General features: G+C 41.9%; 1 protein-coding gene across 4 annotated transcripts in view; it reads left to right on the forward strand.

The window, feature by feature from the left end:
• Window positions 1–13,058, forward strand: part of LOC129721167 (protein unzipped) — a 200,113-nt gene extending 187,055 nt beyond the window's left edge. For all 4 annotated transcript variants that reach the window (XM_055673429.1, XM_055673431.1, XM_055673430.1 and 1 more), the window contains 7 exons: window positions 1,070–1,373; window positions 1,572–1,808; window positions 2,092–2,229; window positions 2,293–2,404; window positions 2,476–2,672; window positions 2,743–2,895; window positions 9,485–13,058. In XM_055673429.1, the coding sequence (XP_055529404.1) occupies window positions 1,104–1,373; window positions 1,572–1,808; window positions 2,092–2,229; window positions 2,293–2,404; window positions 2,476–2,672; window positions 2,743–2,895; window positions 9,485–9,889 (1,512 nt within the window). In that variant the 5' untranslated portion in view covers window positions 1,070–1,103 and the 3' untranslated portion in view covers window positions 9,890–13,058. The remainder of the gene's footprint in view (window positions 1–1,069; window positions 1,374–1,571; window positions 1,809–2,091; window positions 2,230–2,292; window positions 2,405–2,475; window positions 2,673–2,742; window positions 2,896–9,484) is intronic.
• The last annotated feature ends 511 nt before the right edge of the window (window positions 13,059–13,569 follow it).

A 13,569-nucleotide genomic window follows, 5' to 3' on the forward strand; every position in this document is an offset into this window, starting at 1 on the left:
TTTTGTTTATTCCCCAACACTAGCAAAACGCTTATATGGAAATAGCTGAAAATGAGGTATTCAATTGAAATATGACATTTTACCCACCTATTGGCAGCGTACAAAGGGTTTTAGAACGATCTATTTCTTGTTCCAAAAAGTGACAAAAATAGACCAAAACGTATACCAGTTTCAAATTTTTCAATTTAGATCTGGTATAAAACAAAATTTACACCACCGGTGCAGCAGTGAATTTGAGTTTGTTCCAAAAAAATAGAACAAAACAACGATTTGGACCACCGCTGAAGATGTTCTAAGTTTGCTTTTGTTTGAAACGTTTGAAACGACAGTCGTGGGAAACTAATGGATTGTGACAATGGTTTACCATTCAAACGTAAGGGGTATTTGTGACATTAAAATATTTAAATTAAATCTGTAAGATTTGATGAATTTCGAGCGTAGAAGAGAAGTGCAACCATCTGCAAACTAGTAAATCGGTAATTAAATAAAATTTTCGATACAGTAGGTAACTAAATAACCTTTTCTTGCGACTGGAAACTCAATTTACTCAAACTACTGCGGTGTAAATTTGCACTGTTTGATGTCCTCTCAGACAAATCCATATATCACTGTGAAAATGTCCTCTAACGGCGAATATATGATCCATGGTTCATACTGCTGCCATACCGCATTGTATTTATTCCGTAAGCCGCGAGCAGGGGTCTTCCCCTTGCTTCTGTTCCCGCTATCACAAAAAGTTTAAATTGAATTTTACCTCATCCGTCTACAGAAGCAGAAGCGATGTTTCAATTTCACCATTCCGCGAAAGTTCTGCCGCAAACCTCATGCATCTTTAATCGTACACACAAAAGGAAGGAAATAACCTCATCCGCTGTCAGTTTCGTGAAACAGGCAAACTTAATTCACTTACCGCTTAACATAAATCTCATTAGTAAAATCTACTTCAGTTATTAACGGTGATTGCATCGTTTATAAGGACTCAAAGTTCTGATTTGCCTACAATTTTGATTACAATTTATAATTGTGCATTCATAGCTAATCAGAAAATATCTTTTCTCCTCCATTTCAGCTATTCAAATTCATCGGACCCAATCATCATCACCATGGCGACTCGGAGGCGACCCTGTCCGTCGCCCGCTGGCCAATGTTCCGCCGTGAGTCTGGCGCTGCTGTTGTTACAGCTGGTAGCGATCGGAAGCAGTATGGCGATAAGCAACAGTGTGTTTAAAGCCTTCAGCAAAGACCAAACCGTAACGTCCAGCACGCTCAGCTGGGAGAAATTCAACGGGGAAAAATCTCAACTGCAGTACGCCGTCATGAGTTACAACCCAGCCGAGCATCCCCGGTCCAAGGAGCTTATGGACGGCGAACAGGTAGGCGTTACTGACGTTCCTATTTGTTTTAATTAAATGTAACTGTTATTCTTCCCGTTGCCTAGCATAACTACACGTGTCCGCTAAAATGCGACGTATTAATTGAATTAAATATCATTCACAGCCTTCGTTCCGCAATTATGTTACTGACTGCACTAACCATACTGCATTTCGTTTCCTTCTGTCCCATCCCAACAGCTGAGCCATGCCAGCTATGTGTGTCGAATACAAATCGAGGGCATCTACTGCGCCGGCCAGACGCATATGGAGGACACATCAACCATCTGCACGGCGTCACTGCAGTCGGATATCCGGCGGCATCGAACGTTTGAGCTGCTGGTGAACAGGGGCGGTGGGGGAAAGCTCAAGTGGCAAGCGTGGAACAAGTATCGGGCGGAAAAGTTCCCGGGCGCCGTCAGTGCCAGTAATGGAAAGGTGAGTTGATTGGATTACCACTCTCTCTAGTAGGTAGATAGGTTGGGTTGGGCATCAGCCGCAAGGACCGTAGTTGGTATTCTTGCTAACTGCCATTGACGATGATATAGGAAAATCGTCTTCCTTGAAGAGGAATCGCAGTGATATGATGAATGATGAATCGTACGAGGGAGCGCCAATTATTATGTCACAAGTTTGATGAACATTTTAATTTGTGAACAAAATATTGGTGTTCGAAAGAGTTGTAAAAAATTTCAGTTTATATAATCATTCTTTCTTTTAGGTCGACGATTATTACGTTGCACGGTTTCGGCTAGACCATCATGGTCACCATCATCCCTATATTGTGGGTAACTACGACCCGTCGGAGAAGCTGGGTGGCCGTATTTTCGCACCCCTACCGGGAGCTCCCGATACTCTGGTGAGTAGCAACTTCAACCCTATCGAATAACTCTAATGATGTGTACCACTACTCTCTAAACAGGAACACGAAAGCGGAGACATTCTGGTGGAAATCGAACCGGTCCAATACGAGCTGAGGAATATTCGACCTAACAAACTGAGAACTGTCATTAAGAAAAACACCACCATTTTGGGTAAAATGTTGCAGCTCAAGTTGCGTTCGTAAGGGCAGCATTTGACACCACCCTTTGTTTTCATTTCACAGGATCAACAATCCTCTCGAACGAAGAGGACATCACGAACCAGGCTGAAACGGTGATAACGTACGATTATGCCAAGGTAACCTCTTATGGACGTCAAGCGGGGGTGGGCAACGGAGTACCGACGAAAGTGATCGACTTCCGAACACAACAACCAGTCGATATGTACTGGGGTGTGGAGCTGACCGAACGCAAATTTGAAGTAGGTTAACAGTAGTAATTAAGTAGCCAGAGACAGTGCCCTCTAATGAGTTTGCTTTTGTTTGTCGCAGACCAAAGCTATCAACACGATTCTGCAACCAGGAACGGCTATCAATGTGACACTACTGGGAAATTACACAGAAATGGAAGCGCCGTACGTTGCGAATCTTAAAGCATACTATGACGACAACAGTGACCCCGTTACCAGGAAGCTTAATGGATATGTAAGTATAGGCGTCCATTTTGTAGCCAAAATATGTTTTAATGTGCTGGCATTTTTGACCTTTTTTACTCTTTTCAACATATTTGATCTTTTCATATTTTTCAACTTTTAACCCTTTAACCCGCATACCGTTCTAGGTTTCATAAAAAATTGCTTAGTTCACCTCAATCAATAGTGATGAAAATCAGTGATATCTCAAAACTCATTGGAATTCAAATTTTGATAATACAAGCAAGGAGGGGTCATGGGGGGACTTGAGTTCTCTACCCCTTACGGGCCCGATTAAAATTCTTGTAACTTTTGCAATTTGTATCGGATTTCAATAGTTTTAGCACCAAAAGATTCAAAAACTTCTCTACTTCGAAATCAGTACCAGCGGCGCCCTTATTTACTTAGTGACTTCCGGTTTCGGGAAAACATCCAATAAAGTTTTCAGGTCTCTGGACATCATTCCGATTCCGAAAGTACTTATATGATATTTAGTCAATTTCGACTGTTTCGGAAGTTACCATCTTAAATTTCGAAATGGTCTCTGGGCATCATTCCGCTTTCCTGAAATACCTGTTTTGACTGATATTTGGTCATTTTCGGATCTTTTCCAGAACACTGAATTCACCATTTAAGCATGCAAAATGGCCTCTGGGTCGTTTTCTGGTCTTTGAATATCACCCGATTCCGAAAGCACTCATGTGACGCGGTATTTGGCAATTATGACAGTTTTTCAAAAATCGGAAGCCATGATCTCGAATATCAAAATGGCTTGGGGACTTGATTTCAGTTCTTTAGACATCATCCCGATTCCAAAATTACCAATGTTGGATGGTATTCGGCATTTTTTTTTTCTTTTCAGTCGCCATTGGAGAATCCAAAATAGCGACTTGAATCGTTTTTATCCCGGTACTAAAAATACCCATATTGGATGGTTTTCGACCTAGTATTATTTAATTGTTTTATAGCCACTAGAAGCCCCGGTGGAATCTGTTTCGGAAGGCCCATTTTGAGATTGTATCATCTTACTTACTTACTTTCTTACTTTTACGGCGAGAGATCGATTATCGATCCAATGCCGAATCCAGAGTACGTCGCCATGTTCCTCGATCTTGGGTTGCTATCCTCCAATTTCCCCGAACAACTATTTCGCGGATTTCGTCGACAGCACACATCCAACGAGTGCGGGGCCTAACTCGAAGTCGACGGCCTCCATCGGGATTTCTGCTAAATATAGTCTTCACTGGTCGTTCTTCCGGCATCCTAGCTACACGCCCAGTCCACTGCAACCTGCCGTGTTCTATTCGCTTGACTATATCCGCCGATTTGTGCACCTGGTACACTTCATGGTTCATGTGCCTGCGCCTAACACCATTTTCTAGTTTGCCGCCAAGGATTAAACGCAAAATCCTACGCTCAAAACACCAACAGCTAGCCGATCGGGCTCTTTCATTTTCCTTTTTTTTCATTTTCGCAGCTTTCATCCTGAGAGGTCCGAAGGCCTCTTCCGTTGCTCTACGGTTAATACTAATGATGTCGATACTTACTTACTTTTACTTTGTTGGCTAACGGACCGTTAACCGGTCTAGGGCCGAACGAAATAGAGATGTCCAGCTTCTTCTGTCTTGGACAGCCGTTCTCCAGTCTTCTCGTACACCAGCAGATCGTGCATCTTCTTCCACCGCGCACATCCACCGCGTGCGAGGCCTACCACGGAGTCGACGGCCTCTTCCTGGTTCTCTACTGAAGATAGTTTTGGCGACTCTCTCGTCAGGCATCCTGGCTAAATGTCCAGCCCACTGAAGCCTGCCCCACTGTATTACCTTCACTATATCAGCATATTTGTATACCTGGTACAACTCGTGATTCATGCGTCTGCGCCAAACTCCATCTTCCAGTTTACCGCCAAGTATCGATCGCAGAACTTTGCGCTCAAAAACTCCGAGCACTCGTCGATCAGCTTCCTTCAGCGTCCATGCTTCATCTCCGCAAAGGGCCACCGGGAGTATTAGCGTCCTATACAGCGCTAGTTTTGTGCGAGTTTGCAAACTACGGGACCTTAGCTGGTTCCGTAGTCCGTAGAAGGCCCTGTTCGCAGCTGCAATTCGTCGTTTCACTTCACGGCTCATATCGTTGTCACATGTCACAAGCGTGCCAAGATAAACGAATTCGTGAACCATCGAATCGTTCCCCATCCGTGTTCCAGCATGATCTGCCACAGCTCGTTTCTTTTCACTGAGTCGTATGTCGCCCTGAAGTCCACAAACAGATGGTGAGTCGGTAACTTGTACTCCCGGAACTTATCGAGAATCTGTCGCAGGGTGAAGATTTGATCCGTCGTGGAACGCCCCTGTCCAAAACCAGCCTGGTATTCGCCAACAAAGGATTCCGTTAACGGTCTCAATCTGAAGAACAGGATACGGGAGAGCACTTTATATAACGATATGATGTTGATATCGTCCGCAAAACCTAGAAGCATGTGAGACTTTGTACTGATGGTGCCGCTTCTTTGCACGCCAGCCTCTCTAACGCGACGTTGAACAATAAGTTTGACAGTACGTCTCCCTGCTTCAAGCCATCTAACGTCACGAAGGAGTCCGATATCTCTCCGGCTATCCTGACGCATGATGTACAGGGGGTAGACAAAATGATTGAGACAGACAAAATTTTGTCAAAATTCAAACGATCAGAACTTCACGAAAAATGATTCAATTTTGACGAAACGGGTCTCATTTTACTGGAAAACTATTCTTCTTTCCAAATATTATGTGATGACTTGATGCGGTCAATGGACACCGGAAATGTTCCGGATTTTAGAAGTGTGTGTCAAAATGTTCATTTTTGCAACGCTTAGAACTTTTTCTGACAGATAGTTTCTTGTAGATTTCTATGTTGCTAATAAATCAGTATACATTCAACTCTCCTTCACTCGATGTAATGTGTCTCGATAATCTCCTTAACTCGATGAATATACAGAGTATTTAAGCCAATGTACTCATATTTTTTTCTAAAATTTACCTCTATAACTCTATACCCTCGCTATGATCCCTGTCCCTCCTAAATCGAGTTAGGGAGAGTTAACTGTAATACCATGGATGTTTACTTGTATGAGTGACACAAGCGATTTCACAAATTTTTACTCATTTAAATATATTCAATAAAAAGGGAACAAAAACTGTTCCATTGCATCATTGTTTACTTTTAAAGACTGTTTAGCAATGTCATTCGTGCTAACGGAATTTCAACCTGGCCGCATAGTCGGAGCTCGTGAAGCAGGTGCTACGATTGCCGAGACGGTTTTTTTATTGTTTCGAATAAAAGCTGAGTTATGGCTCAATTCACGTGGTTTATGGACAGCCCCTTGTTCCTACAATACAAAATCATCTACAGTAGAAAACTAACAATTTAACAACAACAAAATAATTTTGGCCGTAAATCTTAATTTTCCGACCATTGTGCCCTATAGATTAAAGGTGGCACGTACCAGCCTAATTAGTTTCGTTGATAAACCATGTTTTAGCATAAATCGCCACAACTCATTTCTTTTAACTGTATCGTACGCTGCCCTAAAGTCTAACAACAGATGGTGAATCTGCAACTTGAATTCTCGAAATTTATCGAGGATCTGTCGCAGGGTGAACATTTGGTCCGTGGTGGAGCATCCCCCTCGAAAACCACATTGGTATTCGCCAAAACAAAGGTCTCCTGCCACGGCCTCAGTCTATGAAACAGAATAAGGGAGAGAATTTTGTAACTGTAATTTTGTTGAGAAGGGTTATGCCCCGATATTTAATACAGCCCAGACGATGGCCTTTCTTGTAGATCGGACATATGAGACCATCCAACCAGTCAGAGGGTAATTCTTCATCGGACCACACTCTCAGCGTGATCCGGTGTAAAGCACGATACAGCTGTTCGATCCCGATTCGTCCGGCTAGAATGCCGTTCTTACTAGCTGTCTTGCAGTTCAGCTGTTTCACTACTTTCTTCAACTTGCCTATGGATGGTGGGTCCACAGCTTGCCATCATCCTCAATCACCATCCTTGCGACTACGCTGCTTTCTTCACCATTCAACAGCACACTAAAGTGTTCTTTCCAACGCCTGGCCACCTACGTTCTATCGATAATCAGGTTCCCCTCCCTAACGTTACACATGACAGGGGTGACACGTTCCAGTTCCTGATTCTATTTATCTTTTTGTAGAAGTTTCTCGCATCGTGCCTAGAAAAGCAACCTTCCGCCTCCGCAAGAATCCGCTCCCACCGCTGTCGTTTTTTCCGGCGATGGAGCCTTTTTCAGCAGCTCTAGCTCCCCGGTATCTTCTTACGCTCTGACGAGTCACAGCCGTGGCTAACATGTGAACTCTGGCGCGGTTCTTTTCATCCGTCGCTCGCTGGCACTCAGCGTCAAACCACTCATTGGACGTGGCTGTCACAGATGTACCCAACACCTCCCGCTGTGGTGCTGATTGCACTGTGGATATGCCACTGTTCATTCGAGCTACCTCCAACTTGATCCTCGATCCGCTTATCAACCTTCCGCAGGTACTCTGTAGCCACTCCTCCAGTTGATAGTCGCTGGATATTCAACTGTATCCTCCTTGTCGTCTTGTATTCTAACACGTTGGACAATCAGGCGCGAATCTTGGATACCACGAGATAATGATCCGAGTCAACGTTTGGAACTCACGTCTGTAACGTTTGAAAAGTGCCGACCATCAATCAGAACATGATCGATCTGAGTGCAGGCCTCTCCATTTGGGTGCCTCCAGGTGTGCTTACGTATATTCCGGCGTGCAAAATATGTGCTACAGATAGTCATACCTCTGACTGCAGCGAAATTGACAAGCTTCATGCCGTTGTCGTTCGTAGTAGAGTAGAGGCTTTCTCTACCAATCACGGGGTGGGATAAGTTCTCCTGCCCGACCTGCGCATTTGCATCGACGATCTTGATGTCATGTCTTGGCACTCATTATACGTCTTTTCCAGGAGCTCATGAAACTTTATCTCTTCATCGGGTTTATTGTTGGTCGGTACGTACACATTTATTATGCTGTAGTTGAAAAATTTGCCCTCAATTCTGAACACGCATATACGGTCACTGATCGGCCTCCATCTAATGACACGCCTATCACGAGTTCATATCATCATGACACTCATAACCATAAAAATGGCGGTGGAATGATGAAATAGATCGCGCGCATCGTTCACGGTTACGTAATAAAATTTGACGACAAATCCAACTAAATGATCTTCACTCCAAAGCGAAAAAGAAAAACAAACAGTCCACTCAACCAAAATGAACCTCACCGAAACACTTTTTCACTGACACTGACCGATGCCTTGACAATCTTCGTTAACTGATAAACTGATTTTGTTGTCTTGCATCCATCGCATGAAATATAATGAGGTGTTTTGACAGTTCACTCCCATACAAAAAGCGGGAAGGGAGAACTCTGAAAGGATTGTAAAAAAATAACGTTTATGGATGCTTTTTTTCACTTTCACTCAAGAGTGTCAACAAATATCAACCCTGGTTGGGAGGCTGATGTTGTTCTCCTTGGAGTCTTCACTCGTTTTCGACGCATTTATGCGCAGTTCGATTTGTCCGGCTTCGACCCGTCGCAAAGTTACTTGGTATGATGTCAAAGTCATCCACGAAGCCCACCTTGTGAAAATCGTGCTCCTCGTGTCGATGCCCGCCCTCCGGATCACACCCTAAAGGTCGATGTTAAACAGCAAACAGGAAAGTCCTTCAACTCGTCTTAACCCTCCTCGTGATTCAAAGGAGCCCGAGAGTATCCTCGAAACACGCGCGTAGCACCTCATTTGCGCCATGGAGGCCTTGATCAGTCGAGTCAGTTTATCCGCAAATCCGTTGTCATGCATGATCTGCCATAGCTGTTCTCGATCCACTGTATTATAGGCCGTCGTGAAGTCGATGACGATGTGATGTGTGGGCACGTTGTATTCGCGACATTTCTGTGAGATCTGTCTGATTGAGAAGATCTGGTCCGTGGTGGCACGGGCTCCCATGAAACCCGCTTGGCGATGGCCCGCGAACCAGCTGGTTAAAGGTGATAGACGACGGAACAGGATTCGGTGAGAGTATTTTATAGGGGATATTGATAAGCGAGATACCGCAGTAGTTGCGCGGTACTCCAGCTTGTCGCTCTTCTTGTAGATAGGGTAGCCGGGTGCCTAACAATGATACAAAACATTTTTAAGGATCTGAACGGTTGGTTTGATCGGTATAGTCTCTCTGGCAACGTTGTAGATGATAATTTTGTCCTTCCAAAAAACTGTAAAAAAAAGAAAAATTTTTTTTGACAAACCTAATTTTATTTTTTATTCGTCGTTAAAAAGCTGTCCACGTGGTATGTGGATGGCCCCTAATGGATCTTCAGTTTCCTAGATTTTTCGGGAGAACCTGGTATTCCTATACGGATCTTTACAGTGGCCCTGGAAAAGACAGAATTAAATCTACTTTTTTCTTTCTATGTAAATTGTTGGTCAAGTCTCATTCAATTTAAAAATCCAGTATTTAATTTCCAAACTTTCTTACAATAGTATCTAACCCCACGAACCTTTTCTCTCCGCAGTTAATGAGCAAAGACATGGAGGACGTCAAGATCGAGTTCAGTCCGATCTACTGGATGGAAAATGGAACCCTGGTACCGACAACGACCACCACAACCACGACGACAACCACATCAACGACGGAGGCAACCACCACGAACGAAGCGGTGCCGATCAGTAACACCCCGTTCGACATTGATCGCCGATTTGTTGACGACAATGAGATCGATCCGATGTCGGCTACCAGCCGGGAAGAGGCTGCCAGCAGCCGAAGTATCGACAAGCCCGCTAGCAGCATAAGCTTGTCCAGCGTGGGTGGTTCGGCCAAAGCTGGCCAATCCACCGCTGTTGCCGAACTTCGGTGGTCAGTTGGGGTGATAGCGATGACGGCAGCGATTCTGGCGGCAAATCCACGGATCAACCTGTAGGGCTTTGCGTGAGCTGCGTTAAATAGGTGTTGCTTTCTACCAGGCTTTTTTTTTTGTTGTTCCTCTCTTGAAGGATGATTAGGGTGTGAACGCGAGTGTTTTTAAAGGTTGAGATGTATGGCTTTTTTGGTACGTGCAAAAGGGTAGACCGTCGGCAAGCTTTTATCACATCTCTCTGTTGTTCCAATTGAGCTTGCTCATGCGATACCAATTTTCCGCGATGACATCGTGTAACACTTCTTGTTTTTAGATCCTAAGGACACGTTCAAGCAGTTTAAGCTAAGTTAGTGATAAAAGAAAAACTTTATATCATTCTATTTAATTAGAGAAAAGATTAAATTTACTGATATTCATTGGAGGTTTTTATAGCTTAGCAAGTAAACCCGGAAATAGGGTAGCCAGTGAAACTCTCTTGAAACATACACACACAGAGAGGAAGCGAGGAATAAGCGTCAATGTGAAAAGAAAATCTTTGTTTATTGTGTACATATAGTTTATAATTTAGACATTCTTTTCAGCATAGTGAAACAATGAATTTAGCTGACTCAAGCGAAGTTTTCATTTCAAGTTATATCAATGCAGTTCAGAGAAGAACCTTATGTTTCCCACAATTCAAACATTCCATTTATTGTAGTATCCTCAGACACAACACAACACCCCACAGCAGTAGTTGAACAGCTGGGAAACGATCGAACAGATTGAGCAGTTGTGGCATCGTTTTGTCGAGTTATTAGTATTTAGCCTCTTAATAAAATAAAAAGTCATAATAGCACTCGTTAATTTAGTACTTATATCAAATCGATCTGTAGTACAACTTCCCGGTAACAATATTCGATAAACACTGCCAGTAGTGAAAAAACAACTTCCAGAAGAAAGCACCTAAATTCTAGAGAAAAGCAATCTGTGTCTGTATGCAAAAGAAAAAAAACTAACGAGCGGCTCAACAACTGTTCAATCCGATGCGATGTTGGCTGGTGCAATATTTCACGGAAATATTTCATGTTCGATTTAACAAGCAAGTAATCTTTCATGGTTGGTATAGAAACCAGAGACAGAGTGGTCGTTATTAAACCACGTGGTCACTTGAAAAGTTGGAGAAATAGTGAAACGCTCTGTCACAAAGATATTATCTTCTGCTTTTGATCAAATAATGAACTATTTTATAAAATTGAGACAGGAGTTGTTCAGAAGCCAAAATTGTTAGTTTGCTTGGTTACAATTCAGGATGCTTCGAAATAACTAATCAAAATATGGCCACGTGGATCATGAAAGACCCAGAAAAGAGTCCGTCAAATTTGTTTACTGGAAATTTCTCCATAGTAAACACACATCGTTCGTTTTTGAGTTCTTGTACAGAGGGACTAAAAAACTATTGAGAAGGTTATACAGTGATACAAACTTGTAGGTCATATTTTTTTGGTTTCCGTACAGCTTCCACAAAATATTCCGCTTTCAAACCCTACGTCACCTAAATTGAATGAATGTCCACTGTTCTTCATTTTCGATTAAAAGCGGTGTATAAAGTACAAACAAGAACAAATGATAGCGGAATTGTTCAAGAAAAGGTTTAAATACAATATGATATTATGATGAAATTGAAAGAAGAAAAAAATCGTAGACGCTCTACAACTCGGAAAAAACAAGACGCAAACAAAAGTTTATCCAAATATACACATAAAGATTATAAAAATCACAACAATAAGTAACAATCTCGTATGATTATTGAATTGAAAACATATAAATGCCTTGTGTGTGTGATCAACATTATACTATCCGTGAACAGAGCAACCGTCAAGTAAGAAACCAAAACGCATACTTTTGTGCTAGCGGTTTCGTTTTCTCTAGCTTGGGTAAGTAAATTATAACAAAACAAAATAAGGAACACAATTTCAAATGTTTAGAGACAGAAACAAACTTATCTACACACTGACACACTGAGCGCTGACTTAAAATTGTGAAAACTGTTCTCAAACCGAAGTCGCTATTGGGTTGTTGGTGGAGGAGAAAGGTCCTGAAAATGTGCTAAAAGAGAATGTTGTATTATGCGGAACTATTTAAAAAAATCGTTACTGGTGTCGCTTCTTAGAATGGTTATTTTGCTTCGGCATGTGCTTTTTGGCCCAAAACATACAAATTATCTTCGTGGGAAATAATCTTACTACAAATCCAAACAAAACAAAAAACCTGCAAAAGCGCAATGTTGCCTTGATTTGCCTGTGCTTACCGAGTCCCTGCACTTATTTATCGAAGATGTACTATTAATAACCTATCGAATTTTTAAACGAATATTCAATACTCACTGCTACCTGCCAGAGGATATACTAAAAACAAAAAAAAAAGGAACGAAGAAGCAAAGGCGGTGTCCGATCGGCTAACAACGGAGTCAATGAAAATGAAATCGAAACGAAAGTACCGAGAGCAATTCTAAAGCAGAAAAAGACTTGAGTGATTTAAAGGGAAACACAGTAGAAGTCAGCATTCAAAAAAAAAAATTATCGCTGTCCTTGTAATGAAAAATAAAAACCCTCTCTTTCAGCTCCCACAATGCTCGCCTAATAGTCCATATAACTAGTGAAGTTGCGATGAACGAAACAAAAATTCGAATGAAAAAGAAAAAAAATACCAACAACAAACAAAACAAAAAAGGCTATTTTTATAATCGTATTTATTACCAGCTAGTAAATAAATTTATCGGATAACAAACTGTAACTGTAACAAATGCAATGATGTTTAGGAAGAACGAAAAAAACTGGAAGAACGGGAGTTGGCTTGGCACACAGCTTTACTCACTAAAGCAAAGTTGAAATTCTATGAAAGTAACAAAATCCTTGCCCTCCCGTATATGAGGTGGTCTTTTTTAGTATTAGAACCCTTCGAAACTAATGCTGCGCAAGGATATCTGTGTAAGTTTTTTTTTTTTCGTTTTTAAGTGCATAGCTTAGGAAACGGCAACCTAACACACAATCGTATAGTGTTGTGATGTGAACAAAAGTAAGTAAGGTGGGGCCGCAAAACGAATGTGAATATGAAATATTTAGGATGAGGGCGAACCGGGAAGAGGGAAGGGAACACCGTCAGCATTTGTTGATTGTATATTACTGTAATTGTAAAACTGTATCTCGACACAAAAACGAGCAAAAGTATTCTCAATAAAGAAGAATGAAATCGAGCCGAAATGGGAGTTGTTTTTTTTTTTCGAAAGGTGCAGTTTTATAACGTGGTGTTCTAGAAGCCAACGGCTGTATCAGTGTCTTGTAAAAATCCTAGTGTACCTAGGTAAGATAATCATCGCTTAATTTAGAAGAGTCCTAGAAGTCAGTAACAATAGGTGAAGGACTTGATAGCGCCAGAGTTGTTGATTAGTTTGATACTTGCTGCATCGCTATTGGAAATGGAATATCAATATCTCCTGTACCTAGGGCAGGGAACATATTCTAAGCAGCTTAACGAACCGTGTATTGAGACGAAATACTCGAAATGTGTTAGGTGAAATTCAAACATAAGTAGGTATATTAATTTGTTCTCTATCTTTATCTCTGTCAGCACTTGTTTTCAGATGAGAAAACTAAGCTAGCGAACTTTATCAATAATCAATTAAAGGACAGACCAATCACAGGTAGTTTTTTTTGAGGACTCAAGCAGCGCCTGAATGACTGCAATTTTGGTTGTTTTTTTTCGTT

This window comes from Wyeomyia smithii, chromosome 2 (assembly GCF_029784165.1).
Source record: "Wyeomyia smithii strain HCP4-BCI-WySm-NY-G18 chromosome 2, ASM2978416v1, whole genome shotgun sequence".
In the NCBI taxonomy this organism is placed as follows: Eukaryota; Metazoa; Arthropoda; class Insecta; order Diptera; family Culicidae; genus Wyeomyia; species Wyeomyia smithii.